Source organism: Dendrobium catenatum, unplaced genomic scaffold, assembly GCF_001605985.2.
Source record: "Dendrobium catenatum unplaced genomic scaffold, ASM160598v2 fragScaff_scaffold_1386, whole genome shotgun sequence".
Taxonomy (NCBI): Eukaryota; Viridiplantae; Streptophyta; class Magnoliopsida; order Asparagales; family Orchidaceae; genus Dendrobium; species Dendrobium catenatum.
The window spans coordinates 178,126-192,440 of record NW_021319848.1 but is presented as its reverse complement, the minus strand read 5'-3'; the positions used below and the strand labels follow the sequence as shown (position 1 = coordinate 192,440).

Genomic DNA, 14,315 nt, shown 5'->3' with positions numbered 1-14,315 from the left:
GGGATTCTTGCTATTTCATGTGTAATTCTAATCATTTTGCATGCCTCAATGATTTCCTTGCTGATTGTGCTAGGGCTTTGCTATCTAATGACCATTTTGGGTGCTTGATGTGCTCAGGTTATCCTCAATACACTTGTCTATAGTAGTGGTCTTAAATGCAACTCGTGGGTAACCGATCATTTCTAGTACAAAAATGCATATTCTCTCTTTCATTTCAATGTCCCTAGGTTTAGCTGAGAAAACTATATTTGAAATATGGGTTATGCTATTAAGTATGATATTTTGCTTGAAAAATCTATATTGTAGCAGCAATAACAACAACAACATCAAGCCTTTATCTCACAATTGGGGTCGGCTATATGAATCAATGTTCTTCATTGCTTCCTATTAAGAGTCAAATTCTGATTTAAATCTAATAAAGAAAAGTCATTTCTAATATTTCCTAACCAAGTGTCTATGACAGATCTCTCTCTAATCTTTTCTTCCACTGGAGCTACTCCAACCTTTTCACGTATATGCTTATTTTGTATTCTATCTCTTAGAGTAAAGCTACTCATCCATATGAGCTTCTTCATCTCTGCAAAACTTAACTTAATATTATGTTTCTCTTTTAATATACAACATTCTGCACCATAAAGCATTGCAGGTCTCACCATAATTTTATAGAATTTTCCCTTAAGTTTGAGGAGGACTTTTCTATCACACTAGCCCGTTGCTTTCCTCCACTTCAACCATCCAACTTGAATTCTGCTAATAATATCTCAATCCATTTCACCATCACTATGAACAATAGACTCAAGATATCTAAAATGTATAATCTTTTTAATTGCTTGATTGCCTAAAGTCACAATACCTCCACTAGATCTATTATTATTAAAATTGCACTCTATATATTCAGTTTTAGATCTACTCAAACGAAAGCCTTTAGACTCTAAGGTTGACCTCCATAATTCAATTTTACCTTCAACTCCCTCTCTAGTCTTATCAACAAAAAGAACATCAGAACATCAGCAAAAAAGCATACACTAGGGTACAACCTCTTGCAAATGTCTAGTGAGAACATCCATGACTAAAGCAAAAAGATGTGGGCTTTAAGGCTGATTCTTGTTGTAATCCAACTGAAATAGGAAAATACTTGGTCAAACCACCTTGTGTTTGAACACAAGTAGCAACTCCTACATACATGTCCTTAATGCCTTGAATATAAGCAGAACCTCTTTCTTTTCTAGAACTCTCCATAGCAGTTCTCTTGGAACTTTATCATATCCTTTCTCTAAAACAATAAATATCAATTGTTGATCCTCTTTATTCTCTCTATACTTCTCCATCAAACCTCTCAATAAATGAATAGCTTCCATAGTAAACCTACTGGCATGAATTCAAATTGATTTTGAGAAACATTAGTTCATGCCACAACCTATGCTCCATAACTCTATCACATAGTTTTAAAGTATGACACATTAACGTAATTCCTCTGTAATTTGCACAATCTTGTGCATAATCTTTATTCTTAAAAATAAGAATCAACACACTCAATCTACTCTCATCTGACATCTTTTTAGTCTTCAAAATAATATTAAAAAGTTTAGTAAGCCAAGATATTCCTTCATCTCCTAAGCATTTTCATACCTCTATTGGAATATCATCAGGTCCAACAGCTTTTCCACACTTCATTTTCTTTAAAGCCTCTCTAACTTCGGTTTTACTAATACGCCGATAAAAACAAAAATCTTTAATTTCATTTAGGGTGCTAAGGTCACTAAAGTCAATCGCATTCTCACAATCTTCATTAAAAAGTTTAGCAAAACTTTAGGAAAATCTATATTGCAGGCTTAACAAATTCATTTAGGGTGCTAAAGGTCACTAAAGTCAATCGCATTCTCACAATCTTCATTGAAAAATTTACCAAAACTTTAGGAAAATCTATATTGCAGGCTTAAAAATTAAAAATTCTTTCGTTGTATATGATATTGCGCAAGGAAGGATGCCTTAACCAAATCACCAATGTAATTAGCTTAACCGGTTCGCATGATTTTTTTCATAGAAGTTTTTCTACCATAGAAGCTACTCCACTTATTTAAAGTGTCCAAATACATCTCTCGCATCAGTTATATGTTATTTTGTTTTGGGGGAAAATGATGAGATCTTTGTTAGCTCAACCGAAGAGTGAATTTGATTGCCCTTGTGCCTTCAGTGAATTGTTTGAGATCGATGTTGCCTATCTTATCTTACTTCGATGGTGCCTAATTTTTTTTTTTCTCTAAGCCTATTCTTTTTTGTTTTTGGGGAATTTCTAATGTTGTTGTTATATGTTAAATTAGTTGGTCTTTTTTGGGATTTAGAAGTTCATGTTTTTACTCTATTTTGTTTGCACTATACAAGCCTTATGTAATTTTGGTAATGATAATCTTTCTTGATGAACGAAAAAACCTGGGCGTTTCCCCTGTGAAAAAACAAACCCTTTCATGGAATGTCTCGTGTCAGCTTTCATGCATGCATTGCTCTTACGAGTGGTAGGTTTTCAGTCACATTTTCTGGATAAAGATGTGCATAGTTTTTTTAATCATCTCATATTATCTATTATTTAATGCTCTTTGATCTTATATTGGTCTCCAGTATAAGCATCAAGCTTGTGAGAATGGCAACATAGTGAGGAATGTCCTTGCACGAAAATCCCTTGTTCCTCGCTTGATCTATCTCTCGATTCAGTCAGCTACTACTTCACTGAAGGAAACTGTTGAACCTAACGCTTCTGAAAAAGATGCTAATAGCAATGGAGAGCTTAGGTTTCTACTGGAAAAATATGCAAGGAGCATTGGTCTGTCATTTGATGATGCAGTGAAGCTGATCTTTGAGATTTCGAAGGGGCAAAGATCTTTCAAGGTATGTTTTTTCCAAGTTTTTTACCTTGTTTTGTTCTTAGAAGTATTGTCTACCTGGACGGATGGAAACTTAAGTGAATAAAATGTCCGCAAGATCTTTAGAAATAGTTTGCTAGCATCTTTTCATTTACTCTTGATGCACGTTAAAAATAAATGGTATTATTGGATGGTTATAATATATATGCCTAGTTTGATTGGAACTCAAAATGCAATAATGTATGAAAATTTGAAGGAATGTTGAAAATGCAATATTGTAAATAATTTATGATCTTCTTAGATATGGGAGGACTATGATGAGAATATTTAGAGAATTTTAAACATTGCGTGACCTTTTATTTGATTACAAATTTTTTCCTAAAAAATTTAAAAATTCATGCAATGAATTAGCCGTAAAGATTGAAAAGTGCATTAAGTTTTATGTTAAATCCAAGGTAGATGTTATAAATATCAAGCTTTTAAAAATAGGACCGGACCAACTAGTTCGACCAATATAGTCGTGAACCGATCTCATGGTCTGTCTAATCCATTATAAAATCTATTTTCACATTGAATATGTTAGAACAGTCATTTCAATCGGCAAACCGATGAACTAGTCCCAATTCTTTTGAACTAGCTGGCTCAATGAATTATTTAAATAATTAAATAAATTTATTTAATATATTTAGCATAAAATATTAACTTTAACAAATTAATTTAAAAGTTATTTTATTTATTTTTTAATAAGCATCAACTTCCTGAAATAATTATTTGTGAAATAAATTATAATTAAGCATTTCGTATGGCTTTACCATTCTATATGAGTTTTTATTACATTCAGGCTAAAAAGATAATATAAATAATACTAAGAGTCTAAGAGGAAGCTCTTGAGTGATATAGGATTAAATAAGTTGAAGTTCTTAACTTTACAACATACACTACATATTTTTAAATAGATTTTTAATTAATTTTTTATTGTATGAATAACATTTATTTTTTTGTTAATAATATCTAATTTATTTATTTATTTATACACTATAAAAATATTTATTTATTTATTTATTAATAATAAAAATGATCTAACATAAATAATTTATAATGTGGATTTAATATATAATCTATAGGTGTAAATTACATCCACACATATAACATTAATTACTAATAATTTATATTAAATTTATAAGTTTATATGTGAACTAAAGTAATGTTAAATATAAATTAAATTTAAAGGTTGATGGTGTTTAAAGTTTAAATTACAGAAAATATTATTAATGTATAAATTTAGTTTATTTTTTAGTTAAAATTTATATTATTGCATGATTATTGTATTATTATTATATTTTTTAATTTTATTTAAACATTTTTCATATTTTTTACATTACTTGGTTCTACCATAGTTGAATCATTGTACCTTGAACCTCTTCTTTTGATTCTATATCCGATCTAATTTTCGTAACCTTGATAAATATTATTAGGTTCTTCTTAGTAGTCTTGAACTCTCGCCTTAGCTATGTCTAGAAAGTTCTTAATAGAGAATAATAAGAAAGTTATTTAGCATTTTGTGTTCCCTTAATTTGAGTATCATAAATTATAGAGTGATCCTCTTGCAAATGATGCTTAAATTAATCATTTTTTGTCACGACCCAACCCAGAAACTTGAATTCATGAAGCGGGAGCAGATGGTCGAACTATTGATTAAATTTTATCTACTAATTATTTCTAGTATACTGAAAGAGCCACAAAAATTCTAAAATATAACTTAATTAATAAATTTATAATTATTTTGACAAATACTTTTCTCATGGAGCATTATGCCTATAATACACGTCATCTCCTCTTTCACTCATTTAAATTATTTGAATAATACCTATAAATATTTTTCAAATATAAAATGAGTCATAACTTAGTATGTCATGCTTCTAAATTATAATAATATACGATTTTCGAATAATATGCATGCTTATTTTAAAACATACAGTAATTATGTTTACAATTTATTTTGAATATGATAATTAATGTTATGCATATTTGTACATATCACATAAGTCATAAAGGATTGTTGATAAGACTAGATAGGGATATATGTCATATCTATATGTTTGACACTCTCTTTCACTCATTTAAATTATTTTAAACAACTACAAAATCCTACGATTTTGTGGTAATTTAAACTCCATATGTACATATCACATATGTCAATTAAGGGACTGACATTGTCGGTGTCCCTTAATTTTAGTATCATTTGCAAGATGATGTACCTTAGTGTATATTTTTTGCTGATAATATTCTTCTTGTTGATAAGACTAGAGGAGTTGAAGGTAAATTTGAATTATGGAAGTCAACAACAACAACAAGCCTTTATCCTACTATTTGGGGTTGGCTACATGAATCTTTTTTCTATTGTGTCCTACGAAGAGTCAATTCTCATCTAAATCTAATAAAGACAGGTCATTTTTTAAAAAAAGAAAGGTCATTTATAATATTTTTAACCAAGTTTTTTTTATTTATCTCTTCCTTTCTTAACATTAATCAAATCTAATATATTTACTTTCCTACTCGGGTCATCAGAAGGCCACAGTTTTATGCAACCAAACCATCCAAGGCAACTCTCTCTAATCTTATCTTTCATTGGAGCTACTCTAACATTTTCACGTATATACTCATTTCATATCCTACCTCTAAGAGTAAAGTCACTCATCAACCTAAGCATCCTCACCTCTGCAACACTTAACTTAATATTATGCTTCTCTTTTGATGGCCAACACTCTGCACCATAAAACTTTGCAATTTTCACTTCCATCTTATAGAATTTTTCCTTAAGTTTGAGAGAGACTTTTCTATCACACAACAAGCCCGATGCATTAATGGAAAATTCTATTAGATGGTGGTGAGACTTGCAATGTTTTATGGCCCAGAATGTTGGCATATGTTAAGAAATGTAGAGGTAGACTTAAAAAGACTTGGTTAGAAAATATTAGAAATGACCTTTTTTCTAGATTTAAATGAAAATTTTACTATTAATGGGATACAATAGAGAAAAATGATTCATATAGTCAACCCCACGTAGTAGGATAAAGGCTTGATATTGTTATTGTTGTTAAAGGGAACTTGAAATTGAAAATGAAGTCATGAAAAAAAGAAAAGAACTAATAGGAAATCGCAATACCATGAAGATGGCTTCAGAAATCTTTTCTGGGGGTTGATATTGTAAATTATGAAAAACTATTAAGTGTTTGAATTACCGAAGATAGTTTATATAAAATTTAAAAAATATTCTATCAAATTCAGAGGATTAGAGAGGAAAAGCTTAAAATTTATTATACAATATAATCCATTTTTATAGATCTATACAAGATGCCTTAATAAAGAAATAAATAACTACAAAATAATGAGTAATACAATCCTTCCTAAATCAGCTGCCTAGTTATGGATGGTTTTCAACGTGATTTAGTTGGGCTTCCCACGAATCTCTATTCATAGTCGTGGGATCAATGTGGGAACAAGAGACTAGGATTTAGCACTCCCCCTCAAGCTGGGGAATTTAGATCTGTCCTTCCCAGTTTGACAATCATTCTGAGAAAGGCAGAGTTGTCCAATTCTTTGGTAAGGATATTTGCAAGTTGATCTTTCGATGATACATGGATCACTGGCTATTTTTTCTTTAATAAAATGTCTGTCCACTTCTATGTGTTTGGTTATATCATACTGGACTGGATTGTGGGCTATGCTAATAGTTGATTTGTTGTCACAATATAGCTTCATTGGATCGTCCCACTTGATCTTTAGATCTTCTAGAATCATCTTGATCCATAATAACCCACATATTCCCAAGGCCATAACGCTATATTCAACTTCTACACTAGATCTTGCCACCACATTTTATTTCTTGCTTCTCCATGTAACTAGGTTCCCTCCAAAAAATGTGCAGTATCCTGAGGTAGATCTTTCTACGGGTGATCATGCATAATCAATATCAATGTATGCTTCTAGGGTTATTCCGTGATCTCTTCTAAAGAGAATCCCTTTCCTTGGATTTCCCTTAAGGTAATGTAGTATTCTGTCTATTGCTTGCATATGTGTCTGTTTTGAATTTTGCATGAACTAACTGATCATATTTATAGCAAATGCTATATCTGGTCTGGTGTGGGAAAAGATAGATCAATTTTTCCACAAGCCTTTGGTAAGCATACTTGTCTACATCTAGATCTTCTTTAGCTTCCCCCAGTTTAAGATTTAGTTCTACTGGTGTTGGTGCTAGTTTACAAGCTAGTTAACATGTTTCCTTCATAAGATCTTTAATGTATTTCTGCTGTGAAATGAAGATTCCTTTGCTTGAATTCCGAAAAAGTATTTTAGTCTATCAAGTTCTTTGATATCAAATTCTTTGATAAGATTTTTTTTATATACTAACTTTCTCCTCTTTATTATTCCCATTCAGGATAGTATCATTCACATACACATAATATTGTAACTCTCTCTGAGTATGAGTGTTTAAAGAATAGTGTATGGTCCTCTTGACTTTGTCGATACCCATTAAAAAGCATGAATTTTGAGAATCTTCCAAACCAGGCCTTAGGTGATTATTTTAGCCCATATAGGGCTTTTCTCAACCTGCACGCCTTGTCACCTTCACATTTTCCCTTAAATCCTGTTGGTATCTCCATAAATATATTTTCCTCCAAGTCCCCATGTAGGAATGCATTTTTTACATCTAGTTGTTTCAAATGCCAGTTGTATTTAGATGATAGTGAGAGTAGCATTATGACAGTGTTCACTACAGGAAAATTGTCAATTCCCGACGGCTTTTTCTGGCTGTTAGTATAAAGTTTATGACGGTTTTAAAAACAATCGATGGTTTGTTTACCGCTGTTATAAACTGCGTAGAAAACAAATTACGGCGATTAATTTCCAGTGAGTAAATTTTCCGGCAGCCAACACAGACGGTAATTTACGGCGGCCATAGCGCCGGCGACCGACAGTTAATTACCGGCGGTGTACCAGCCATCTCAAATACTAGTTTTGCTGGCGGCCCAACCGCCGGAAGTTACCGACGTCTATATTAAAATTCCGGAGGTTAAAATAAGTCGTCCGATATCAATGTTTCTGGCGGTCAAATCGCCTAATAGCCACCGAAAACTTGTAGTATTTAAAAAAAATTGACAGCCTCCTCTTTATTTACACCAATCTCAATAATACCTGCACAGAATTCAAAATATATATAACACATGAAGGAAACACGCCACTATAATCAACTCACATAAATGGAGTCTAAAATCAACATAATATTCAATAGCAAAACACAATCAACAAATCATATTTACACAATCCAAAATTCACAATAAGTAGAAACAAATGTTTAAACAAAGAGAAATGCATATGTTATACAATAAACATAACATATGAAATCCACAGTAATGTTTAGTATACACCAAAAAGTTCATCAAACAAATAACAACACTAATCATACTCTGTCCTCGCTGTCTTGTAATTCATGTGTCGGCTCTTGCTCTTTCTTCTTCTGATTTTCATCTCTATAGGATCACAACTCCGTATGAATCCTCTGACTAATAGTTTTATCAGCTCCACTAGCATCTTAAAATGCTTATGTAGATGAACTAACCTCATAAGCATAGCCCTGCGAACCTAAGTCATAAACCCTCCCCCTTTACCTTTCTCCAACAACATCTGACCACGTCTGATACTCAGAATACTGGGTCGATACTGAAGATGATCCCTCACCAGTAGACTGATGACTTTCCCGAACTCGTATAAAATCATCCTGCGATAATAAATCCATAAAATAAATTTATATTAGAAAATTAATTTTATTATATTTTGTTACTCCAAAAATTATACATACATGAGCTTTTTTCGCCTTCTCATCAACCCGCTGATGGTCAGCTTGATGTTGGTGAGTCCTCGTATGCAACTCCAGTGGTGTCGGCTCCCGGCCAAGAAACTCTTTCTGCAAATAGAAGCTATTGTGGTAAGAGAATTATTAGCAGTGATGATTTTCTTGTTATTTGGGCAAAAGAGTATAATGATGATGTGGGTAGGTGAGTGTGTCATATGATCTGTGGCTCTTGAGCTAATAATCCATAATCCTTTTAAATAGTTTCTAGAGGCACTTAAACTAATGTAAATAGAAAACTTACCTAAAAGTGCAAGAGAGGATAATGCATTTGGTTTTTCAAGGGATACCAAGAGTTATTTTAATTTATCAATATCTTCTTTATTGAGTTTTCTGAAGCTAGACTATGTTTCTGGGTTAGACAGACTTGTTATATTGTTGGCATGTGGTGTGCTTCTTATTTCACTTCTTTGATTCTACTCCTTACTAGGGGGGGTTTCCATATATTTTATAGCACGTTTCCTTTGTGTCTTTATTTCTTGCAATAACTACATCAAAGCGAGTCTCTATGTTTAAATTTTGAGGAGTTTTAACCTTTTTCCTTCCATGGTGCTTCTCTATTCATCACCATTGCTGAACTTTCAACCACCTTTGGCTACAACATCACTCCTCATCGGTTTTCTTCAGCACGAATGAGAGAAATGGTTTCATTTAATGATGATGTCTCCTCTTGGCCAAGGATCTGGACTTTTACTTGATCAAATTCTGCATTTAGTTCTGCAATAAAATCATAAATTCTATCTTTTTCAATATAGTTATTTAGGATAATAGTATATTTTGGACATCTGATCTCTCTACATCTGTAGTGGCATACTTTGTCCCGGTCAACCTTGTTTTGTGCTTCCTAATTTGATCTTAATTTCAAATATTTGAGCAGCATCCCAAGATTTTGAAAAGATTTGTTTGGTAGCATCCTGGCGGCATCCCATAAGTCTTTTGCAGTGGAAAGGAACATAAAGTTATCGCTAATTTTTAGAGTAATGGAATTTCACAATCATGTCATAATCATGAAGTCTGCTTCATCTCATGCCCCAAAATTTAGGATCTCCTCTTGATTTTCCTTCGAGGAAGTGGTATATTTTTCATTTCCCTTTCAAGTAGGTCTTCACAAATTGAGACCACTAAATATATTTTTTTTTCCATTTAGGTGATAGGAAGGTTGCATGCTTTAGAGATCACCTCGTTCTTGGTGTACCATAGAATCTTTAAATTGATCACAACTCTGGGATGAGTTTTCTTCATACATCATGATGTTACTGATAGATAGTAATAAAGACTATATTTATCAACGATTAAGGCTTATTTTATGTAATTATATCATCAATGAAGGCTAATATTTATTAGGGATTTAATTAGATTGCAAGTTTAATTAAATTAGGTCGCAAGCCTAATAGGTCTAATGGGTTCAAAAAAAAATCGCTTGAATAAGAAGGGGCCTTCATCTTCCGGTTGCATCAGCAAGGCTCCGGCTTTCGACCGCAAGGCTCCAACTTCGGGCTCTTATTCTTTCGCACGTGTGAGCAAACTCGTAAGGGCCCGTCTTTGTCGCGCAAGGTCCCATCCCGCGAGGCTTCATCTTCCGGTTCCGTATGCAAGGCTCCGGCTTTTGGCTCCTTGCTCGACTTCGTCCTGCTAGGTTCCGTCGGCTCCAGCTTCTAGCTCCGTTCGTAAGTCTCCGTCCCACTTGTTTAAGGCTTTCGGCTCCGTCTTTCTTGTTAACTTCTTCATGTCTCTGATACCATGTCAAATTCAAAGGATTACATAATTCTTATTTATAGATCTATACAAGATGCCTTAATAGATAAACAAATAGCTATAGAATAATGAGTAATACAATCCTTCCTAAATCAGTTGCCTAGCTATGGAAAGTTTTCAACTTATTTTAGGTGGGCTTCCCACGGATCTCTATTCTATTCTAGCCGTGGGATCAATGTGAGAATGAGAGACTAGGATTTAACTGATTCATATCTCAATTTTTATGAGGATTTTGAAACAGAATTAATTTGTAATTGGGAGTCATTTTTAGGAGAGTTTACTCTTAAATTTAGGTTAATGGCAAGGGGAAAATGAAAATAAAATCAGTCCTTTCATTATATATATATATATATATATATATATATAAGAACTAGAGATACGTGCTCACTCCAATAAAAAGGAACATAATGAAATAGAAATCATATGCATACCCACCACTTGGATGAATGCGCGATCTGAGGAAGGGTTATTGTATGTTGCTTTGGCTCTATATTCACAGAGGGGTTTGTATGACTTAAATTAAGAATATCCATTACTTAAACCCTAAATTCTAATTCTAAACCTAAAACCTAAAACCCTACACTCGGAAAATCCCTGATAACCCTAAATCCTATATGCTAAACCGTAAAAATTCAAACCTTAGCTTCAAAACTTTAAATCTAAACCCTAAATCCCTGAACATGAACCCATGAACCTAAACCTCAAGTCCTACAGCCTTAACCTGAGGAGCCCCTCTTTTTATAGAAACAACTACCTTTCCAGGCCAGCCTTCTAAAAAAAGGAATCATACGTCTATTAATTAAATTTGTGCCACATGTTAATTTAGTTTTGTTACTTGTCAATTTGCTTTGGCCAAGTATCTTTCTCAGAAAATTTCTTTTAGCTTGATAATAAAACAATTTCAGAAAAATCTCACTCGTCATGTGTTGCTTGATAGGAAATTACATGGTGGTTAAAAACATGACAGGCAATATGAAAATTTGATCATGTTAGGTATTACATAATATACTACAAATTTAATGTAATGATGTTGTTAAAGGTTATATTTTGAAAAATTCAAATGATCACTATTTTCCTCTAGCTTTATGTAATACATATTGGTTACCATTTATCACATTAAATGAAGCTTGAGGATAAATCTTGTTTGTTGCATATACAGAAGAAACATGTCCATCTTTTTTTTTTCACAGGATATACTTTAATTTCCTTGAGAATTATTTTCCTAGAATTATCAAATTTTTTAAATTGAATATTCACTTATTTCTGTTATATCCGAAGAAATGAAATACATTTTCCATGCTAACTCTTGACATTTGCAGGATTTTGGTACAGATATGGTGGTTGATTGTATGAATTTTGCAGTTTTTCTAAATGCATGGAATTTATGCTCTAATCATCCATTGCTCCTGCATCAAGATGGAGTGAATCTTATTTCTTGGAACGTGGTAGAAAACTTGGTTAATACATGTATTGCAGAGCAGTTGATTTGTGCGCGGCGAGTTCTGGATGGCCCTGGAAGTAACCTTCCAATTTTGGTTCAGTTGATAACAGAACCATTTACTTGGCATGCTTTGGTCATCAAATCCTGCTTGAGATCTATGCTTCCCTTAGGTAAGAAGAAAAAGAAAAGTGGCCTTTCTGATCATTTAAACTTGCGGCATCTATCGCTAGTAAGCAATTCCATAGACTGCTTAAGTAATGGGATTCAGAAAGTTCATAAATGGTTAGAGGATCAAATGAATGGGTCAGAAGATTCAAGATTGGACATTTTGTTATCTGAAGTGAAGGTAATGCAATCTGTAACAGGACCGGGCTCTGTTCTCCGCATTCTCGAAGAATGTGCATCTTCTAGCCATGAAGAATTAGGAGAAAGAATATATGGAGCTCTACAATTGTGGAGCTCTACTGATGTAATAAGAAAACTTGTCAATTCTCAGGCGTCATTACTTCTCAAGTTTCAAGATATATGTGGTGCCAAATTGAAGATGTTGGAGGTAATGAAACGGTCATTTTAGGGTTACCAAATCCTGGTAGCTAGGTTCTTTTTTAGGGTTTGCCGAAGTGGCCATGGTTTCCCCTACATTTTCTGCATTTTTTTCACAGGGATAGTTGAAGTTTTTTTTTTTTTCTAATTATTTTTTTCGGGTTATTCTCTACCAGAGCCTCGCTTCATTGTTGCCTCATGGAAAATAAGGTACCAAAAACATTTTTTCATTTCTTAACATAGTTTTATTGTGATCAATGCAAGCATTTATGTTTGTCTTTGTTTTGGCCTGGACCATTGTCCTTTAATGCAGATAGCTAAAGACTTTATCTTGTTCAAGCACTTAATATATGTTCATCTATTTTTTAGTCGATGACATAAGCATTATTTGGGATAGTTTTTTTGCTGCTTCTTAGAGCAGCTTTTTAATAAAAAAAGAAAAAAATTTGTACTAAAAAGTTATTTTGCGAAGCAATAAAAAAAGTCGTCCCAAACGAAACCATAGTGAAATATTTCTAGCATTTATCTACAGCTGATGAAGATGCATAGGTGACATCTTTACACCTTAAGAAGTCATGAACTTAGCTCTTCCCTTTGCTTCTTCTCTTAGGCCACCTTACCAAATATGGAAGCTTTGTTTTTTTAGTAGATTTACTTTGCTCTATCGCACAGAAATCAGAATCAAACCTCAAAAAATGCTTTTATTTATGTGGAAAGTCTGTGATAAGCATCACGTCTTAAGCCAGGAAGAGTATTTCTCATCACAATTTATGGTCCTTACTAAGTTTTATTAATTATGGCATGGTGTGAGATTAAGGCTTCGTTTGGGATGGCTTTCTTCTTGCTTTCTAAAACAGCTTTCATGTATAAAATTTTCTTGAATTTGAAATTTTTGTACTAGAAAGTCGTTTTAAAAAGCGGTATGAATGCTGTCCCAAACGAAGCCTAAGTGGTTTCTGGGGATTTTATTTGGTTCATGGTTGGAATGGATAGCAATAACAAGATTCAGTTCCAAGGTCTGAGTGATGTGATTGGGTCATGGATCCATGCATTGAATTAAAATAAAATAATGTTTAGAGCATTGAAATTGAGATTAGGAAGGTAAAGAGTGAGCAAATATAGTTTGTGAATGAACATGTGACTGTGCCAAGCCACAAAATAGTTCAGCCTGAATGATTCTGAATCAGCCTGATTTTGCTTTAATGATACTTGGCAAATTGTTGGCCTTTATTCCATTTAGGCTATTAAAACTATTAGTATTTTTGCTTCGTCAAAGATACCTTACCATATCATGCACTCTACTATCACTTTAATTTCAAAAAATATTATAGCAAGATTCTTGATTACTTCATGCCTATAACTATGTGTAATACTGCATATATAGTCATTATTAAGCGGCTTGCTGATAGAATCAAACTTCTCTTCCCAAATATTATTCATCCTATTCATTTTTACCTTCATGCATGTGTGACATATTTATGACATTGTTATTCTTGCAAATGAATTGGTTGATGATGGTTTCAACTCTATTGACAATTCTTAATAGTTCAACACCAACATAAACTTTAAGAAGGTTTTTGAAAATGCCAGTAAAAAATTTCTTTATGAAAGCTTGATGGATTTGGGCATTTTTGAAACATTTACCAACTAAATTAGAAGTTTGCAATGAGTAATTTCTTTTTTCGATTGTGATTAATGGGGAACTTAGATGTTATTATCCCTCTATTTCTATTTATCCTTATAGTTATCATGGATGGCTTCTTCTAACCAATTACCTCATTGTCATAATGGCTTCATTCTCTCCAAC

The 14,315-nt window shown here is 32.9% G+C and overlaps 1 protein-coding gene across 2 annotated transcripts in view; it reads left to right on the top strand.

Moving 5' to 3' along the window:
* The window catches only part of LOC110095544 (N-terminal acetyltransferase B complex auxiliary subunit NAA25), a 99,930-nt gene extending 87,083 nt beyond the window's left edge, over positions 1-12,847 (top strand). For both annotated transcript variants that reach the window (XM_028699761.1, XM_028699760.1), the window contains 2 exons: positions 2,617-2,883; positions 11,844-12,847. In XM_028699761.1, coding sequence (XP_028555594.1) covers positions 2,617-2,883; positions 11,844-12,539 — 963 coding nt within the window. In that variant the 3' untranslated portion in view covers positions 12,540-12,847. The remainder of the gene's footprint in view (positions 1-2,616; positions 2,884-11,843) is intronic.
* Positions 12,848-14,315: the final 1,468 nt, after the last annotated feature.